The sequence below is a fragment of the Selaginella moellendorffii genome, unplaced genomic scaffold, assembly GCF_000143415.4.
Source record: "Selaginella moellendorffii unplaced genomic scaffold, v1.0 SELMOscaffold_1, whole genome shotgun sequence".
Taxonomy (NCBI): domain Eukaryota; kingdom Viridiplantae; phylum Streptophyta; class Lycopodiopsida; order Selaginellales; family Selaginellaceae; genus Selaginella; species Selaginella moellendorffii.
Window position 1 is genome coordinate 1,219,384 of NW_003314262.1, and position 16,603 is coordinate 1,235,986.

The following is a 16,603-nucleotide window of genomic DNA, read 5'->3' on the forward strand; positions in this document are numbered from 1 at the left end:
TGGGGAAGGGCGAGCAGAGATTTGGCAGGCGACTCCACTGCTCGATTGCGGTAAGCTCGCGGCGCGCCTCACTGGCGGGGCGGCGGCAATTCAGCTATGACGGGGCTTAGATCCAATCCGCCCTAACGCGCCTGCCAGCGATTTCTCTGTCTTGCTTCCTCCCGATGTTCTAGGATGCTGTGCAAGGGAGATGCGGTCCGTGTGGCCGCTTCCTCCCTCGTCGCGCCGGCGCTGCTGCCGCCGCCGCCAATGCCTCCGCCGATTCCACTCAGGGATCTGCGCAGCGGCAAATTGCCGTTGCCAGCTGAAGCTACAGAGGTGGACGAAGAGATCGAGGTGGATCTCCGGGAGGTTTATTTCCTTATCATGCATTTCCTGAGGAGCGGCCCTTGCGAGAGAGCCACTGGCCAGCTCTGGAACGAGCTCCTACAGCACAAGCTCTTGCCCCGGAGGTACCATGGATTCTTCTCCAGGAATGGGACTCCCCCCGCCGACGAGAATGACGATGGTTTGTCGTTCCCACTCAGCTACGCGCAAGTTGCCGAGAGGTATTGTGTGTCGCCAAGTTCTTTGTTTTTTTGGTTTGTCTTGCTGACAAAAGGATGGATTTTTTTTTTCGATTTTCAGATATAAGAACGTTGACAACAACCACTTGGTTAAGCTCTTGCAGCAACTACTTGTTCACGACAAGTCCGCGTCCTTGCTTGATGCGAAAGTTCCCAAGCAATTGACCGCCGCGGACGTTCCTACGCTTTTGGGGTCAGGAGCATTCTCGCTTTTGGAATGTAAGCCGTGTGCTTTTCGAATCTTGCCGTTGCTGATCCGAGCAAACTTCATACAGCGGAGCAAAGCAATGCTACTAGTATCTCTACCAAGAGAATAGAACAAATGCGATGGCCGCATTGGCAAGCTGACCAAGTTCATGCTCTCGCGTTCCGTGAACTTGGTGGTGGATTTGCAAAGCATCACAGACCGCCATCCACACGGACTGTGAAACATGTTATCATCAAGCCATCTGTACTGGTGAACAGAATAAGAATCATCCAGGTGCTAAGGGGTCATCGTAATGCGGTATATTGTGGTATGTGTTTCTTTTCTTTTTGATTTTCAAGACCTATTAACGAAGCGATAAACGTGCAGCCGTTTTTGATCGTACTGGACGGTATCTTGTCACTGGCTCGGACGACCGGCTTGTGAAGATATGGTCCGTAGAAAATAGACTTTGCCTTCGTAGCTGTAGAGGACACGAGGTACTATTTTCTGCATCCGTTTCGAATATTGTGCTTAAAACCTGGCTTTTAGGGGGATATAACCGATTTGTCTGTAAGTAGTTCGAACACTCTAGTTGCATCAGCTTCTAACGATTCCTCCATCCGTGTTGTAAGTATTCCTTTGTTGTGTTTTTGTTTCTTCTTTTGATTTATTTCGCTTCTGCCTATAGTGGGGATTACCAGATGGTGTTCCGGTTGCAATACTTCGTGGCCACACGGCGGGCGTAACGGCCATCAAATTTAGTCCTCGACCGGGCTGTGAGCACCATCTTCTATCGTAAGTGTTAATAATTTGGTTTTTCCACTATACTTGTATTAAAATCTCGTGGTTTCAAGTTCGTCTGAAGACGGAACATGCCGTATTTGGGATGCTCGGGATTCTTCTGTCAATTCACGTGTCTACATGCCGAAACCGGATGTCGAACCCGAATGTAAAGAGTCTGCCGATGTTTTTTTGGTCTTCTAAAAGCTTGTTTCCAGCTGCAGGAGCTGAGAATCGAGCACAGGCTACAAATCAGATTCAGTGCTGTGCGTTTAATGCAGATGGCTCATACTTTGTCACTGGGAGTTCGGACAAGCTTGCCAGGGTAAGCATTTAAAGTGGACTTTTTATATTTCTGACAATTGTTGGAACAGGTTTGGGACGCAAGAAAGTGGGCGGACGAGTACACCGGGAGGCCAAATCATGAGCATGACATTCTTAGTGGACACGAGAATGTAGTTAACTACGTGCAGTTCAGGTTCGCCTCTTTGGCTTGGTCCTCGTTGACATCAATCGTCCTTTGTTCCAGTGGTTGTGCAGAGCCAATCAAAGTTTCTCCCGTCGACTTTTTGAAGGATGACAACGTCCCTGACAACATACCGAAGTTCAAAACAACCTGGTATACTGTGCCGCTCATTGCTATCTGGTTTTAACGTTGGTTTTGTTCAGGTTTCCTCAAGATAGCATAGTTACTTGCTCAAGAGACGGCACTGCTATTATCTGGTCTCCTCGTCCTAGGAAACAGGTGTGCATGGCCTTTCTTTCTGTGTAACTAATGCCATGACTTCTCCTCATTCCTCCAGCTGAAGCTAGGTCGGTGGGTGAAAGCTTATCATTTGAAAGTACCGCCCCCTCCGATGCCACAGCCTCCCGTTCGAACTGGTGGACCTCGACAAAAACTGCTTCCGACTCCTCGAGGTGTTAATATGATAGTCTGGAGTTTGGACAATCGTTTTGTACTCGCCGCAATTATGGGTAAGATACCTCACGAACTAATTTTATGGAATAACATGGATGTGCAGATTGCCGGATATGTGTCTGGAATGCGGTTGATGGCAGTCTGGTGCACTGTTTAACCGGCCATACCAAGCAGGTATTGAAATGGAATTTATTGATTCCATTCTTTCTTAACATCTGTTATTTAGACTTACGTGCTAGATGTACATCCATGCAATCCTCGCATTGCAATGAGTGCGGGCTATGATGGCCGAGTTATTGTGTGGGATGTAAGTGTATTCGCTCAAAAAAAATGATCACGAATTTTGTTTTAGATCTGGGAGGGCCGTCCAGTAAGGACATTTGAGACGGGAGATTATAATCTTGTCGATGGCAACTTTTCACCGTAAGCTTGTTCTCATATCCATATACTGTTCTCATGTTTGCCAATTTTCAGGGATGGAACCTCATTGGTTGTTTCCGATGAGGTCGGCCAGGTCTACCTTTTTTCTACGGGAGCACCACCAAGTCAAGACGACGAAGATGCGAAATACGACCAGGTATCAGGAAGATTAGCTTCAGATCCTTCTCTTAACAGCTTTTTGTTTGTTTGTTTGTTTGTTTGTTTGTTTGTTTGTTTTTCGGGTTTTGTTTAGTTTTTTCTTGGAGATTATCGGCCTCTTGTTCGAGATACTCATGGAAACGTTCTCGATCAGGTAAATAAAATGATGTAAGTGCTTTTATTTAGTTTTAGTCCTGAGTGTTGTTCTTTTCCGGTATTGTTCTTGCAAAAACTGAGTATCTTTCTTTTACAGGAAACTCAGTTGCCTCCTCATCAAAGGAATCTTCAAGATCTCTTGTGCGATGCAAGTAAGCTGGTGACTTCGCACCTCGTCCAACTTATTTTTCTGTTTCATTTTCAGGCTTGATTCCCTATCCAGAACCTTATCAAAGCTCGTACCAGCAACGTCGTCTGGGACTCCTAGGTTGCTACTGGCAACCACCATCAGTTCAGCTCGCAGTGGGAACGTTTGATGATCCAGTGTTCATTCCTCAAGATCAGCCTCAAGCAGTAGTTGCCGCTCTACAAGCAATCGAGCAAACAAACGAGCAAGGCAACAGATGGGTAGAACAACCGGCGGATGGTGAGGCAATGGACTGGGATGAAGAAGTCACTGGATTGAGTGACGATTCTGGTTCTGATTACTGCGCGAGCGAAGAAAGCTCGAGTGACGAGGATGGAAATGAAGAAAGTGGTACGATCTGTGAATCGGAAACAACCGACAAAGAAATTGACGAAATTGATTCTGATGGGGTTCGTAACCGAAGAAGAAGGAAAAAGAAGAGAGAGGTACGTACGTCCAGCTTTTGCGTCTCTGATAACTTCAATGGTGATTGTCCACTACAGATACTCGCAACCTTGGTGAGGAAGCAAAAGCGCAGGCGCTTGGAGGAGTCAAACAATGCTCTTGTGATGCCTGAGGAAACGCAGAGGTTGAGGTCTAGAAAGCGGATAAGAAAGTCAAACCCGGACCATGCATTGAGGCCTATGAGGATGGCAGCTCGGAATGCCTTGACCATGTTTTCGAGCTTACATGAGTACGAAGACGACGAAGCACGCCGCCTGGCCGCTGAGGATGCCAAAAGACCTGGTACATCTGGAGAGAACGAGAACCAGAGGCTTCTACGCAACGGGAAAGTTCTTACAGAAACTCAGGAACCTGAAGACGATGAACCTCCGAAGAAGAGTCCCGCAGAGACTTCGGACGTGGGTGAATGCAGGCGGCCAAGGTCTCAGCGAAAGTTAGTACTCAAGTTGAGAAACTGTGCACAAACGTCCAACAACGAGGATACTTTTCGGAGCCTCGAAATACCAGAACAAGGCACTTCTAAGGTCCCCGTGGCCGAGGCTAATGACAGTCATCCAGAAACAGATGGTTTTATCGCGGACGAGAATCCCACTGAAGCTGTTTCGTCTGACGACAAACAGGGATACATATGGAAGAAGGGGAAAGCAGCCAAGCGTGCTCGCATGCCTTATCACAGCAGCAGCAGCAGCTCCGAAGAGGATAAACTGGTAGACGTTCCTTGCGATATCAAGAAAGGCTTTGAAGCGACTCGTGTAGAAAATGGAGACACAAAGGTGGTGGCAAGGGCGATCATTAGCGAGTCCGAGTCGGAGAGGTCTCTTTCAGCTGACTACCTTGACGAACAGCAGAGACGAGAGCAGAATCACACTCTTATGAGCAATGAGTCCTTACAGAATGGAGAAGCTCCAGATGGTGACAATGACCCTGATTACCACGAAGAGGTTTCACCAGGCAGTAACAGTGAGTCGCTGGAGGATGCTTACAAGCCCGAGGAAGAGCAGGCAAGTGAGGACCTGGACGTGGACGATATACAAATGAAGCGCAATATGAACAAGGCCGTCTACTCAAGGAGAAGGCCTCGCAAAGTTGCGACTCGGACCGAGTGTTATGAGGCCGACGAGCACGCTTCAGGTGGCCGCAGGAGAAGTACACGGCTGGCGCAGGGTCGCGTGGTTAGTCTCTCCAACAGCAGGTCCACAAGAAGCAGGAGAAACGTCGGCCGTCCCTCACACTGGGAAGCTAGCTCGTCTTACGACGACTCGGACTGGGATCGAAGCAGCGACGACAATGGACGCCGAAAGCCCGAAAGAAGAACTTCGAGCAGACTTAAAGTGAAGCTGCAGAAGAACGTGGGGTCGAGGTACAAGGATTTCCACGTGAGGAGAAACTTGAGCACGGTGCATCGGAGTCCGAGCAACGTGTCCTGGTTACTCTTGACAGAGGTGGAGCGGACGCGCTACATCCCACAGTATGGTGATGAGGTGGTGTACTTCCGACAGGTAAGAGATCCAGTCTTGAATTATGTTTGAATTGAAACTGTCGATCGCAGGGACATCAAGACTACTTAGACAACAAGCGGCTCGACGACGATGGTCCCTGGAGAAGCGTGAAAAGGGAACTGCAAGCGGTCGAGTTCTGCGAGATCACCGGACTGGAGTACATCATTCTCGAAGTGTCGGGGAACACTTGTTGCCGGCTGACTCTCGAGTTCATGGACGGGTACAGGATTCGCGGCAGCAGCTTCAGCGTCGACTTGCCGGAGCTGACAGACTTCGCCGACTTTATAGTGGAGAAAAGCCGCTACGAGGCCTCCATGGCTAGGAAGTGGTCCAGTCGGGACAAGTGCCAAGTGTGGTGGAGGTCGGACGAGGAAGAAGGTGGTCGCTGGTGGGAAGGGACGATAACTCAGGTGAAGGCAAAGTCGCCCGAGTTTCCAAACAGCCCCTGGGACAGCATCAGTGTGCTGTACAAGGACGAGCCATCGACGACGAACCACTGCCCCTGGGAGCTTCACGACGTTGAGAATCCTTTAACTTGGGAGTCGCCACAGATCGAGCAGGACAAGGTGCGTGAGCTGCTCGACATCGTGGACGAGGTGCTCCACTCGAACCAATCCAAGGTTTGTTTTTGCGCGATCGATCATAGACGTGAGGAAGGTTTTGCTTTTGCTTTTGGCTTGACGAGCTTTTGCTTTTCGCAGGACGAGTATGGCTTGTGGAGGTTGCAGCAGGCCGTGAGCAAGCCGGATTTTCTTGACAGGCAAGTTGGAAAAATCTCTTGCGATTGAGAAAGAAGCTAAAGGTTTTCAATCAATGCAGGATTGCGCTACCAATCTCCATGGACGTGATTCGCGAGCGGCTGGAGAACAACTATTATCGTAGCGTGATGGCGGTGTCACACGATCTTAGGATACTGATCGACAACTTCCGGACATATTTTGGGAAACAGCATTCGTCGGTGCTCAAGGTGGAGCGGCTGAGAGAACGCTTCTCTGAGGCACTGCAAATGTGAGCTTTGTAAAAATTTCCTCGAGGTCTTAGTTAACGAAGAATAGAAACATTTTCCTTACACATCCATCTACATTGTCAAACACGAGATTATTCCGAGGATCACTCTCATACCTGGAAAACCATGAGGAAGAAGGAAGTCGAGGAGATGGGGCGCCATTCTTCTCCTCTTCCTCCTCCTCTTGTCATCGAGGCCGCGTGGAAATCGCGAGAATCCACTGACAAGGAACTCGAGTTCCCGCCAGACCACTGTACGAACGGCGGCCCACCAAGAAAGTGGCCAGTGGCCCATTGTACGTAACATTGCCTTTATTCCAAAAAAGGGATCGCTAGCATAGGGTTCTTGCGAAGATAGGGCGGGTGGCTCGAAATTCTGGTAAGCGTCATTCCGTCTTGCAAAGCTGCTGCAAACCCCGATTTCTCGCAGCTGCAAAGCCTTGTTGCGGACCTGGCGATGGAATTTCTGATTGCGATGGTGCTTGTTAGCACCATTGCGATCAGTGTGCTGTGCATCGTGACCACAGCTTGTGTGCTGGTGCTGGCATCTGCCATGCGTGCAGGAATGGGAGCCGTGACTGAGAATCTCCAGGTGATGGCCTCTGGCATTCATGCGGCAGTGAGGGCGGACGTGCAAGGGATCCATGGTGCAGTGAGGGAGGATGTGCCAGCAATCCGTGGAGCCATAAAGGAAGACGTTGTTGCTGTGGTTGGAGCAGGAATGGGATCCATCCGTGCAGCAGTGAGGGAGGTCCATGGTGCCTTGAAGGAGGACTTTGTTGCTGTGGTTGGAGCACTGAATGTTGCGGCTATGCGTGCTGCAATCAAGGAGGACCTCCAGGCACTTCACGACACAGTGAAGGAGGATGTTATAGCAGCCCACAACCAAGTCATGATCGACTGTTCCACATCCCTCTATCAGGTAAGCATTTGTTAGATCTAGATTTTGTGCGGCCTTTAAAATACTGGATCAGGGTTTGGATGGCTTGATCCAGTCGTGTGCAAAGAGCACAGTGGTGGGTAAGTGGCGCTGCTGCTGGTTCAATGATCAGTAGTTGATTCATAGAAACGACAAAGCTGTTCTTTTTTTTTCTCAGGAAAAATTTTTCTGATTCGGATCTTCGTTCTTCGAAATAAAAAGGCTCATATGTCGTGAGCTTCTGATAGTAAGTCTTTTTCCGGGCAAGAACATACACATGAACGTGGTCTGGCATTGTCTAATTGGTACTTCCTTGTAGGTGGATGAGTGTAACTATTTATTCAGGAGACTATTTATTCAGGAGGTCCTTTGGAGCTGCGGATATCGCATATAGTCACTCGGTTCAAATGCTTTGTATGGTAACGGAACATTCAATCGAAGCTTTCAAGTTTTCTGTCTTCAAGTAGACTCGGGTGCAATCTTCATGCAGCTTAGCTAACCTCTCGTGCAGACTGACTAACATTCGTGGCTTTACGGTCTGATGTTGGAGTTGATCATCACCTGCATGAACAAGACGAGGAGATCGAGTTGGGGAAGTTATCATGCACTTCCTGAGGAGAGGCCCTTACGAGAGAGCCACTGACTAGCTCTGGAACGAGCTCCTACAGCACAAGCTCTTGCCCCGGAGGTACCATCAGGAATGGAACGCCCCCCGCCGACGAGAATGACGATGGTTTGTCGTTCCCACTCAGCTACGCGCAAGTTGCCGAGAGGTATTGTGTGTCGCCAAGTTCTTTGTTTTCGGTTTGTCTTGCTGACAAAAGGATGGATTTTTTTTTTTCGATTTTCAGATATAAGAACGTTGACAACAACCACTTGGTTAAGCTCTTGCAGCAACTACTTGTTCACGACAAGTCCGCGTCCTTGCTTTATGCGAAAGTTCCCAAGCAATTGACCGCCGCGGACGTTCCTACGCTTTTGGGGTCAGGAGCATTCTCGCTTTTGGAATGTAAGCCGTGTGCTTTTCGAATCTTGCCGTTGCTGATCCGAGCAAACTTCATACAGCGGAGCAAAGCAATGCTACTAGTATCTCTACCAAGAGAATAGAACAAATGCGATGGCCGCATTGGCAAGCTGACCAAGTTCATGCTCTCGCGTTCCGTGAACTTGGTGGTGGATTTGCAAAGCATCACAGACCGCCATCCACACGGACTGTGAAACATGTTATCATCAAGCCTTCTGTACTGGTGAACAGAATAAGAATCATCCAGGTGCTAAGGGGTCATCGTAATGCGGTATATTGTGGTACGTGTTTCTTTTCTTTTTGATTTTCAAGACCTATTAACGAAGCGATAAACGTGCAGCCGTTTTTGATCGTACTGGACGGTATCTTGTCACTGGCTCGGACGACCGGCTTGTGAAGATATGGTCCGTAGAAAATAGACTTTGCCTTCGTAGCTGTAGAGGACACGAGGTACTATTTTCTGCATCCGTTTCGAATATTGTGCTTAAAACCTGGCTTTTAGGGGGATATAACCGATTTGTCTGTAAGTAGTTCGAACACTCTAGTTGCATCAGCTTCTAACGATTCCTCCATCCGTGTTGTAAGTATTCCTTTGTTGTGTTTTTGTTTCTTCTTTTGATTTATTTCGCTTCTGCCTATAGTGGGGATTACCAGATGGTGTTCCGGTTGCAATACTTCGTGGCCACACGGCGGGCGTAACGGCCATCAAATTTAGTCCTCGACCGGGCTGTGAGCACCATCTTCTATCGTAAGTGTTAATAATTTGGTTTTTCCACTATACTTGTATTAAAATCTCGTGGTTTCAAGTTCGTCTGAAGACGGAACATGCCGTATTTGGGATGCTCGGGATTCTTCTGTCAATTCACGTGTCTACATGCCGAAGCCGGATGTCGAACCCGAATGTAAAGAGTCTGCCGGTGTTTTTTTGGTCTTCTAAAAGCTTGTTTCCAGCTGCAGGAGCTGAGAATCGAGCACAGGCTACAAATCAGATTCAGTGCTGTGCGTTTAATGCAGATGGCTCATACTTTGTCACTGGGAGTTCGGACAAGCTTGCCAGGGTAAGCATTTAAAGTGGACTTTTTATATTTCTGACAATTGTTGGAACAGGTTTGGGACGCAAGAAAGTGGGCGGACGAGTACACTGGAAGGCCAAATCATGAGCATGACATTCTTAGTGGACACGAGAATGTAGTTAACTACGTGCAGTTCAGGTTCGCCTCTTTGGCTTGGTCCTCGTTGACATCAATCGTCCTTTGTTCCAGTGGTTGTGCAGAGCCAATCAAAGTTTCTCCCGTCGACTTTTTGAAGGATGACAACGTCCCTGACAACATACCGAAGTTCAAAACAACCTGGTATACTGTGCCGCTCATTGCTATCTGGTTTTAACGTTGGTTTTGTTCAGGTTTCCTCAAGATAGCATAGTTACTTGCTCAAGAGACGGCACTGCTATTATCTGGTCTCCTCGTCCTAGGAAACAGGTGTGCATGGCCTTTCTTTCTGTGTAACTAATGCCATGACTGCTCCTCTTTCCTCCAGCTGAAGCTAGGTCGATGGGTGAAAGCTTATCATTTGAAAGTACCGCCCCCTCCGATGCCACAGCCTCCCCTTCGAACTGGTGGACCTCGACAAAAACTGCTTCCGACTCCTCGAGGTGTTAATATGATAGTCTGGAGTTTGGACAATCGTTTTGTACTCGCCGCGATTATGGGTAAGATACCTCACGAACTAATTTTATGGAATAACATGGATGTGCAGATTGCCGGATATGTGTTTGGAATGCGGTTGATGGCAGTCTGGTGCACTGTTTAACCGGCCATACCAAGCAGGTATTGAAATGGAATGTATTGATTTCATTCTTTCTTAACAACTGTTATTTAGACTTACGTGCTAGATGTACATCCATGCAATCCTCGCATTGCAATGAGTGCGGGCTACGATGGCCGAGTTATTGTGTGGGATGTAAGTGTATTCGCTCAAAAAAAATGATCACGAATTTTGTTTTAGATCTGGGAGGGCCGTCCAGTAAGGACATTTGAGACGGGAGATTATAATCTTGTCGATGGCAACTTTTCACCGTAAGCTTGTTCTCATATCCATATACTGTTCTCATGTTTGCCAATTTTCAGGGATGGAACCTCATTGGTTGTTTCCGATGAGGTCGGCCAGGTCTACCTTTTTTCTACGGGAGCACCAAGTCAAGACGACGAAGATGCGAAATACGACCAGGTATCAGGAAGATTAGCTTCAGATCCTTCTCCTAACAGCTTTTTGTTTGTTTGTTTGTTTGTTTGTTTTTCGGGTTCTGTGTAGTTTTTTCTTGGAGATTATCGGCCTCTTGTTCGAGATACTCATGGAAACGTTCTCGATCAGGTAAATAAAAATGATGTAAGTGCTTTTATTTAGTTTTAGTCCTGAGTGTTGTTCTTTTCCGGTATTGTTCTTGCAAAAACTGAGTATCTTTCTTTTACAGGAAACTCAGTTGCCTCCTCATCAAAGGAATCTTCAAGATCTCTTGTGCGATGCAAGTAAGCTGGTGACTTCTCACCTCGTCCAACTTATTTTTCTGTTTCATTTTCAGGCTTGATTCCCTATCCAGAACCTTATCAAAGTTCGTACCAGCAACGTCGTCTGGGACTCCTAGGTTGCTACTGGCAACCACCGTCAGTTCAGCTCGCAGTGGGAACGTTTGATGATCCAGCGTTCATTCCTCAAGATCAGCCTCAAGCAGTAGTTGCCGCTCTACAAGCAATCGAGCAAACAAACGAGCAAGGCAACAGATGGGTAGAAAAACCGGCGGATGGTGAGGCAATGGACTGGGATGAAGAAGTCACTGGATTGAGTGACGATTCTGGTTCTGATTACTGCGCGAGCGAAGAAAGCTCGAGTGACGAGGATGGAAATGAAGAAAGTGGTACGATCTGTGAATCGGAAACAACCGACAAAGAAATTGACGAAATCGATTCTGATGGGGTTCGTAACCGAAGAACAAGGAAAAAGAAGAGAGAGGTACGTACGTCCAGCTTTTGCGTCTCTGATAACTTCAATGGTGATTGTCCACTACAGATACTCGCAACCTTGGTGAGGAAGCAAAAGCGCAGGCGCTTGGAGGAGTCAAACAATGCTCTTTTGATACCTGAGGAAACGCAGAGGTTGAGGTCTAGAAAGCGGATAAGAAAGTCAAACCCGGACCATGCATTGAGGCCTATGAGGATGGCAGCTCGGAATGCCTTGACCATGTTTTCGAGCTTACATGAGTACGAAGACGACGAAGCACGCCGCCTGGCCGTTGAGGATGCCAAAAGACCTGGTACATCTGGAGAGAACGAGAACCAGAGGCTTCTACGCAACGGGAAAGTTCTTACAGAAACTCAGGAACGTGAAGACGATGAACCTCCGAAGAAGAGTCCCGCAGAGACTTTGGACGTGGGTGAATGCAGGCGGCCAAGGTCTCAGCGAAAGTTAGTACTCAAGTTGAGAAACTGTGCACAAACGTCCAACAACGAGGATACTTTTCGGAGCCTCGAAATACCAGAACAAGGCACTTCTAAGGTCCCCGTGGCCGAGGCTAATGACAGTCATCCAGAAACAGATGGTTTTATCGCGGACGAGAATCCCACTGAAGCTGTTTCGTCTGACGACAAACAGGGATACATATGGAAGAAGGGGAAAGCAGCCAAGCGTGCTCGCATGCCTTATCACAGCAGCAGCAGCTCCGAAGAGGATAAACTGGTAGACGTTCCTTGTGATACCAAGAAAGGCCTTGAAGCGACTCGTGTAGAAAATGGAGACACAAAGGTGGTGGCAAGGGCGATCATTAGCGAGTCCGAGTCGGAGAGGTCTCTTTCAGCTGACTACCTTGACGAACAGCAGAGACGAGAGCAGAATCACACTCTTATGAGCAATGAGTCCTTACAGAATGGAGAAGCTCCAGATGGTGACAATGACCCTGATTACCACGATGAGGTTTCACCAGGCAGTAACAGTGAGTCGCTGGAGGATGCTTACAAGCCCGAGGAAGAGCAGGCAAGTGAGGACCTGGACGTGGACGATATACAAATGAAGCGCAATATGAACAAGGCCGTCTACTCAAGGAGAAGGCCTCGCAAAGTTGCGACTAAGACCGAGTGTTATGAGGCCGACGAGCACGCTTCAGGTGGCCGCAGGAGAAGTACACGGCTGGCGCAGGGTCGCGTGGTTAGTCTCTCCAACAGCAGGTCCACAAGAAGCAGGAGAAACGTCGGCCGTCCCTCACACTGGGAAGCTAGCTCGTCTTACGACGACTCGGACTGGGATAGAAGCAGCGACGACGATGGACGCCGAAAGCCCGAAAGAAGAACTTCGAGCAGACTTAAAGTGAAGCTGCAGAAGAACGTTGGGTCGAGGTACAAGGATTTCCACGTGAGGAGAAACCTGAGCACGGTGCATCGGAGTCCGAGCAACGTGTCCTGGTTACTCTTGACAGAGGTGGAGCGGACGCGCTACATCCCACAGTATGGTGATGAGGTGGTGTACTTCCGACAGGTAAGAGATCCAACGAGCTTGTCTTGAATTATGTTTGAATTGAAACTGTCGATCGCAGGGACATCAAGACTACTTAGACAACAAGCGGCTCGACGACGATGGTCCCTGGAGAAGCGTGAAAAGGGAACTGCAAGCGGTCGAGTTCTGCGAGATCACCGGAGTACATCATTCTCGAGGTGTCGGGGAACACTTGTTGCCGGCTGACTCTCGAGTTCATAGACGGGTACAGGATTCGCGGCAGCAGCTTCAGCATCGACTTGCCGGAGCTGACAGACTTCGCCGACTTTATAGTGGAGAGAAGCCGCTACGAGGCCTCCATGGCCAGGAAGTGGTCCAGTCGGGACAAGTGCCATGGTGGAGGTCGGACGAGGAAGAAGGTGGTCGCTGGTGGGAAGGGACGATAACTCAGGTGAAGGCAAAGTCGCCCGAGTTTCCAAACAGCCCCTGGGACAGCATCAGTGTGCTGTACAAGGACGAGCCATCGACGACGAACCACTGCCCCTGGGAGCTTCACGACGTTGAGAATCCTTTAACTTGGGAGTCGCCACAGATCGAGCAGGACAAGGTGCGTGAGCTGCTCGACATCGTGGACGAGGTGCTCCACTCGAACCAATCCAAGGTTTGTTTTTGATCATAGACTCGAGGAATGTTTCGGTTTTGGTCTTGGCGTGACGAGCTTTTGCTTTTCACAGGACGAGTATGGCTTGTGGAGGTTGCAGCAGGCCGTGAGCAACCTTGATTTTCTTGACAGGCAAGTTGGAAAAATCTCTTGCGATTGAGAAAGAAGCTAACGGTTTTCAATCAATGCAGGATTGCGCTACCAATCTCCATGGACGTGATTCGCGAGCGGCTGGAGAACAACTATTATCGTAGCGTGATGGCGGTGTCACACGATCTTAGGATACTGATCGACAACTTCCGGACATATTTTGGGAAACAGCATTCGTCGGTGCTCAAGGTGGAGCGGCTGAGAGAACGCTTCTCTGAGGCACTGCAAATGTGAGCTTTGTAAAAATTTCCTCGAGGTCTTAGTTAACGAAGAATAGAAGCATTTTCCTTACACATCCATCTACATTGTCAAACACGAGATTATTCAGGATCACTCATACCTGGAAAACCATGAGGAAGAAGGAAGTCGAGGAGATGGGGCGCCATTCTTCTCCTCTTCCTCCTCCTCTTGTCATCGAGGCTGCGTACTGATGGAAATCGCGAGAATCCACTGACAAGGAACTCGAGTTCCCGCCAGACCACTGTACGAACGGCGGCCCACCAAGAAAGTGGCCACGGCCCATTGTACGTAACATCGCCTTTATTTCAAAAGGGACCGCGAAGATAGGGCGAAATTCTGGTAAGCGTCTTGCATAGCTGCTGCAAACCCTGATCTCACTGCTGCAAAGCCTGATTTCGTTGTTAGTTTCTGATTGCCATGGTGCATAGTGACCACAGCTTGTGTGCTGGTGCTGGCATCTGCCATGCGTGCAGGAATGGGATCCATTCGTGCGGCAGTAAGGGAGGATTTACAAGGGATATATGGTGCATTAAAGGAGGACGTGGTTGCCAGAGCAGTGAATGTTGCGGTTATGCGTGCTGCAATCAAGGAGGACCTCCAGGCACGTCACGACACAGTGAAGGAGGATGTTATAGCAGCCCACAACCAAAGTCATGGTCGACTGTTCCACATCCCTCTATCAGGTAAGCATTTGTCAGATCTAGATTTTGTGCGGCTTTTAAAATACTGGATCAGGGTTTGGATGGCTTGATCAGGTCGTGTCCAAAGCGCAAAGTGGCGCTGCTGCTGGTTCAGTGATTCATAGAAACGACGAACTGTTCTCTTTTTTATCAGGAATTTTTTTTCTGATTCGGATCTTCGGAAATAAAAAGGCTTATATGTCGTGACCTTCTGATAGTAAGTCTTTTTCCGGGCAAGAACATAGACATGAACGTGGCCTGGCAGTGTCTAATTGGTACTTTCTTGTAGGTGGATGAGACCCTTTGGAGCTGCCGATAGTCACTGGGTTCATTTGCTTTGTATGGTAGAGGAACATGTGATATTTGTGCGCTTTTCGAGGATTCTCTGTAACAGTTTATTTCCGAATGGAGTTGGCTTGGTGGCTGGCTGTTCCTGTCGCGGCTGTTACCTCTGATAATGTTACCTCTGATGCGTGATCGAGGAGCTTGTTTTTTTCCTTGATGGAATATCACGACGGCTTGTTGACTGATCTTCCGGACGATGTGTTCGGGTTGATCGTTTAGCTTACAAAAACTTGTTGCCAGCAAGGAATCTGGATCTTCCAACATGTTTTGAGTTGACGTCCCATCTCACAGTTCATCTGTTTGATAATAAACTAAAGAAAATTAAAATAGTCAACTAGTCTCTCTGGTACCAAATTGGTACCACGTAACAGGTGACTTTAGGTTTAACACATTTTAGGGTTTGGCGGCTATGGCGGCTGAAGCGGTGAGGGAGCTGAAGAAGTCGCTCAACGACGACAAGGGTTTCTTTGATAGGCACGAAGAGATGACTAATCTGCTCACACATATTGAGGAAGGCTTCAACCGCATCGCTGTAGTGATAGGCCCCAACAATTCAAGCAAGTCCGCTCTACTCAAGCAACTCAGGAAGATGTGGGATGCCAGCCCTCTGCTGAAAGCCCAGTTGCCGCTCTTCTACATGGACATGAGGGCTGCGGACTTCAGTTCCCCGGAGCTGGCTGCTGCACAGATTGCAAGACAGATGCGAGCTTGGGCTTCTTGGCTCAAAGATGTGGCAGCGGCCCTTCTGAAGACGATCGGAGGTGTCAGTGTCAATCTGAAGAAGCTGACGTTCAAGGGCGTAAACCTTGATGCATCGAGCTTTCTAGAGCTGTTAAAAGCGGAGCCAGTGAAGGACTTGGGCTCTGTCATGAGTTGGTTTATGAGCCTGGCAGCTGAAAACCAGCATAGGAGGCCAATTTTTGTCATCGATGAAGCTGACAGGCTGAAGTAGTGGTCCGACCAGGATGTAGGCACCCTCCTGGGATGTTTCACAGCCATGACCAAGTAGGACCGGACTGGGGTTGTGATTATGTCCACTTGCGACGACTTTTTTCGGCATTGGTTCCAGAGTCACACAAACGTTGAGCAGTGGAAGCCAGTTGGTGTGGGGCACCTTGGTGAAAAGAACGCCAAGGCATTCCTGTCAAGCCTCATCGCCAAGCGCATAGCAGCAAGTGCCACAGCTCCCGACTCGTGGTCGGAGCAGAGGGTGTATGAGATCTGTGGCGGCTGCTCTTTAACATTTCTGAACTGTGTGATCGATGTGTTCCTGCACGGAAGGAGCATGGATGTGGTTCTCGAAGCCAAGGTGGTGGCACAGCTGCCCAAGATTCTCCTAGGATTGGAGGATGGTCACGGCTGGGAAGAGGCTAAGTTCAGGGAGGTGATGAAGCTCATTGTGGCACATGGTGCAGTTGGGCTGTCGAAGATTTGCCGCCGTATCTTCAAGTCGGACATCCCGGAGTTCCGGCGGCAGATCAGAGTGATGCTCTCCTTCAATGTGATACATGTTCGTTACGTGCTGACGGGACTGGTTTATGATGATCTTCGAGACTTTGACACTGACACGGGGCCTGCCATTTACTGTGATTTCGTCATGGCAAGGTCGCCTACCCACCATGTGGCTATGAAAATGTTTTGTGATGGTGCGTTTGACGAACCGGACGAATAGAAACTGATCATTATCCTTAATATTAATTAATATAGAAATGTGAATATCATATTAGTCCCTCATCAAAGCAAGACCTCCCAACCAAGAGTT

General features: G+C 48.6%; 2 protein-coding genes and 1 pseudogene across 2 annotated transcripts; all 3 read left to right on the forward strand.

Moving 5' to 3' along the window:
- The first annotated feature begins 4 nt into the window (after positions 1 to 4).
- Positions 5 to 13,875, forward strand: LOC112347794 (annotated as a pseudogene).
- On the forward strand, positions 6,680 to 7,725 carry LOC112347821. Its single transcript, XM_024679299.1, has 5 exons — positions 6,680 to 6,722; positions 6,774 to 7,265; positions 7,318 to 7,363; positions 7,441 to 7,509; positions 7,582 to 7,725. The coding sequence occupies exons 2-4, from the start codon at positions 6,801 to 6,803 to the stop codon at positions 7,497 to 7,499; spliced, it is 570 nt and encodes a 189-aa protein (XP_024535067.1). The 5' UTR covers positions 6,680 to 6,722; positions 6,774 to 6,800; the 3' UTR covers positions 7,500 to 7,509; positions 7,582 to 7,725.
- A 245-nt stretch (positions 13,876 to 14,120) lies between the features above and the next one.
- On the forward strand, positions 14,121 to 14,713 carry LOC112347829. The gene is made up of 3 exons (XM_024679330.1): positions 14,121 to 14,155; positions 14,290 to 14,499; positions 14,552 to 14,713. Exons 2-3 carry the CDS (start codon positions 14,292 to 14,294, stop codon positions 14,701 to 14,703), a joined length of 360 nt encoding a protein of 119 aa, XP_024535098.1. The 5' UTR covers positions 14,121 to 14,155; positions 14,290 to 14,291; the 3' UTR covers positions 14,704 to 14,713.
- The last annotated feature ends 1,890 nt before the right edge of the window (positions 14,714 to 16,603 follow it).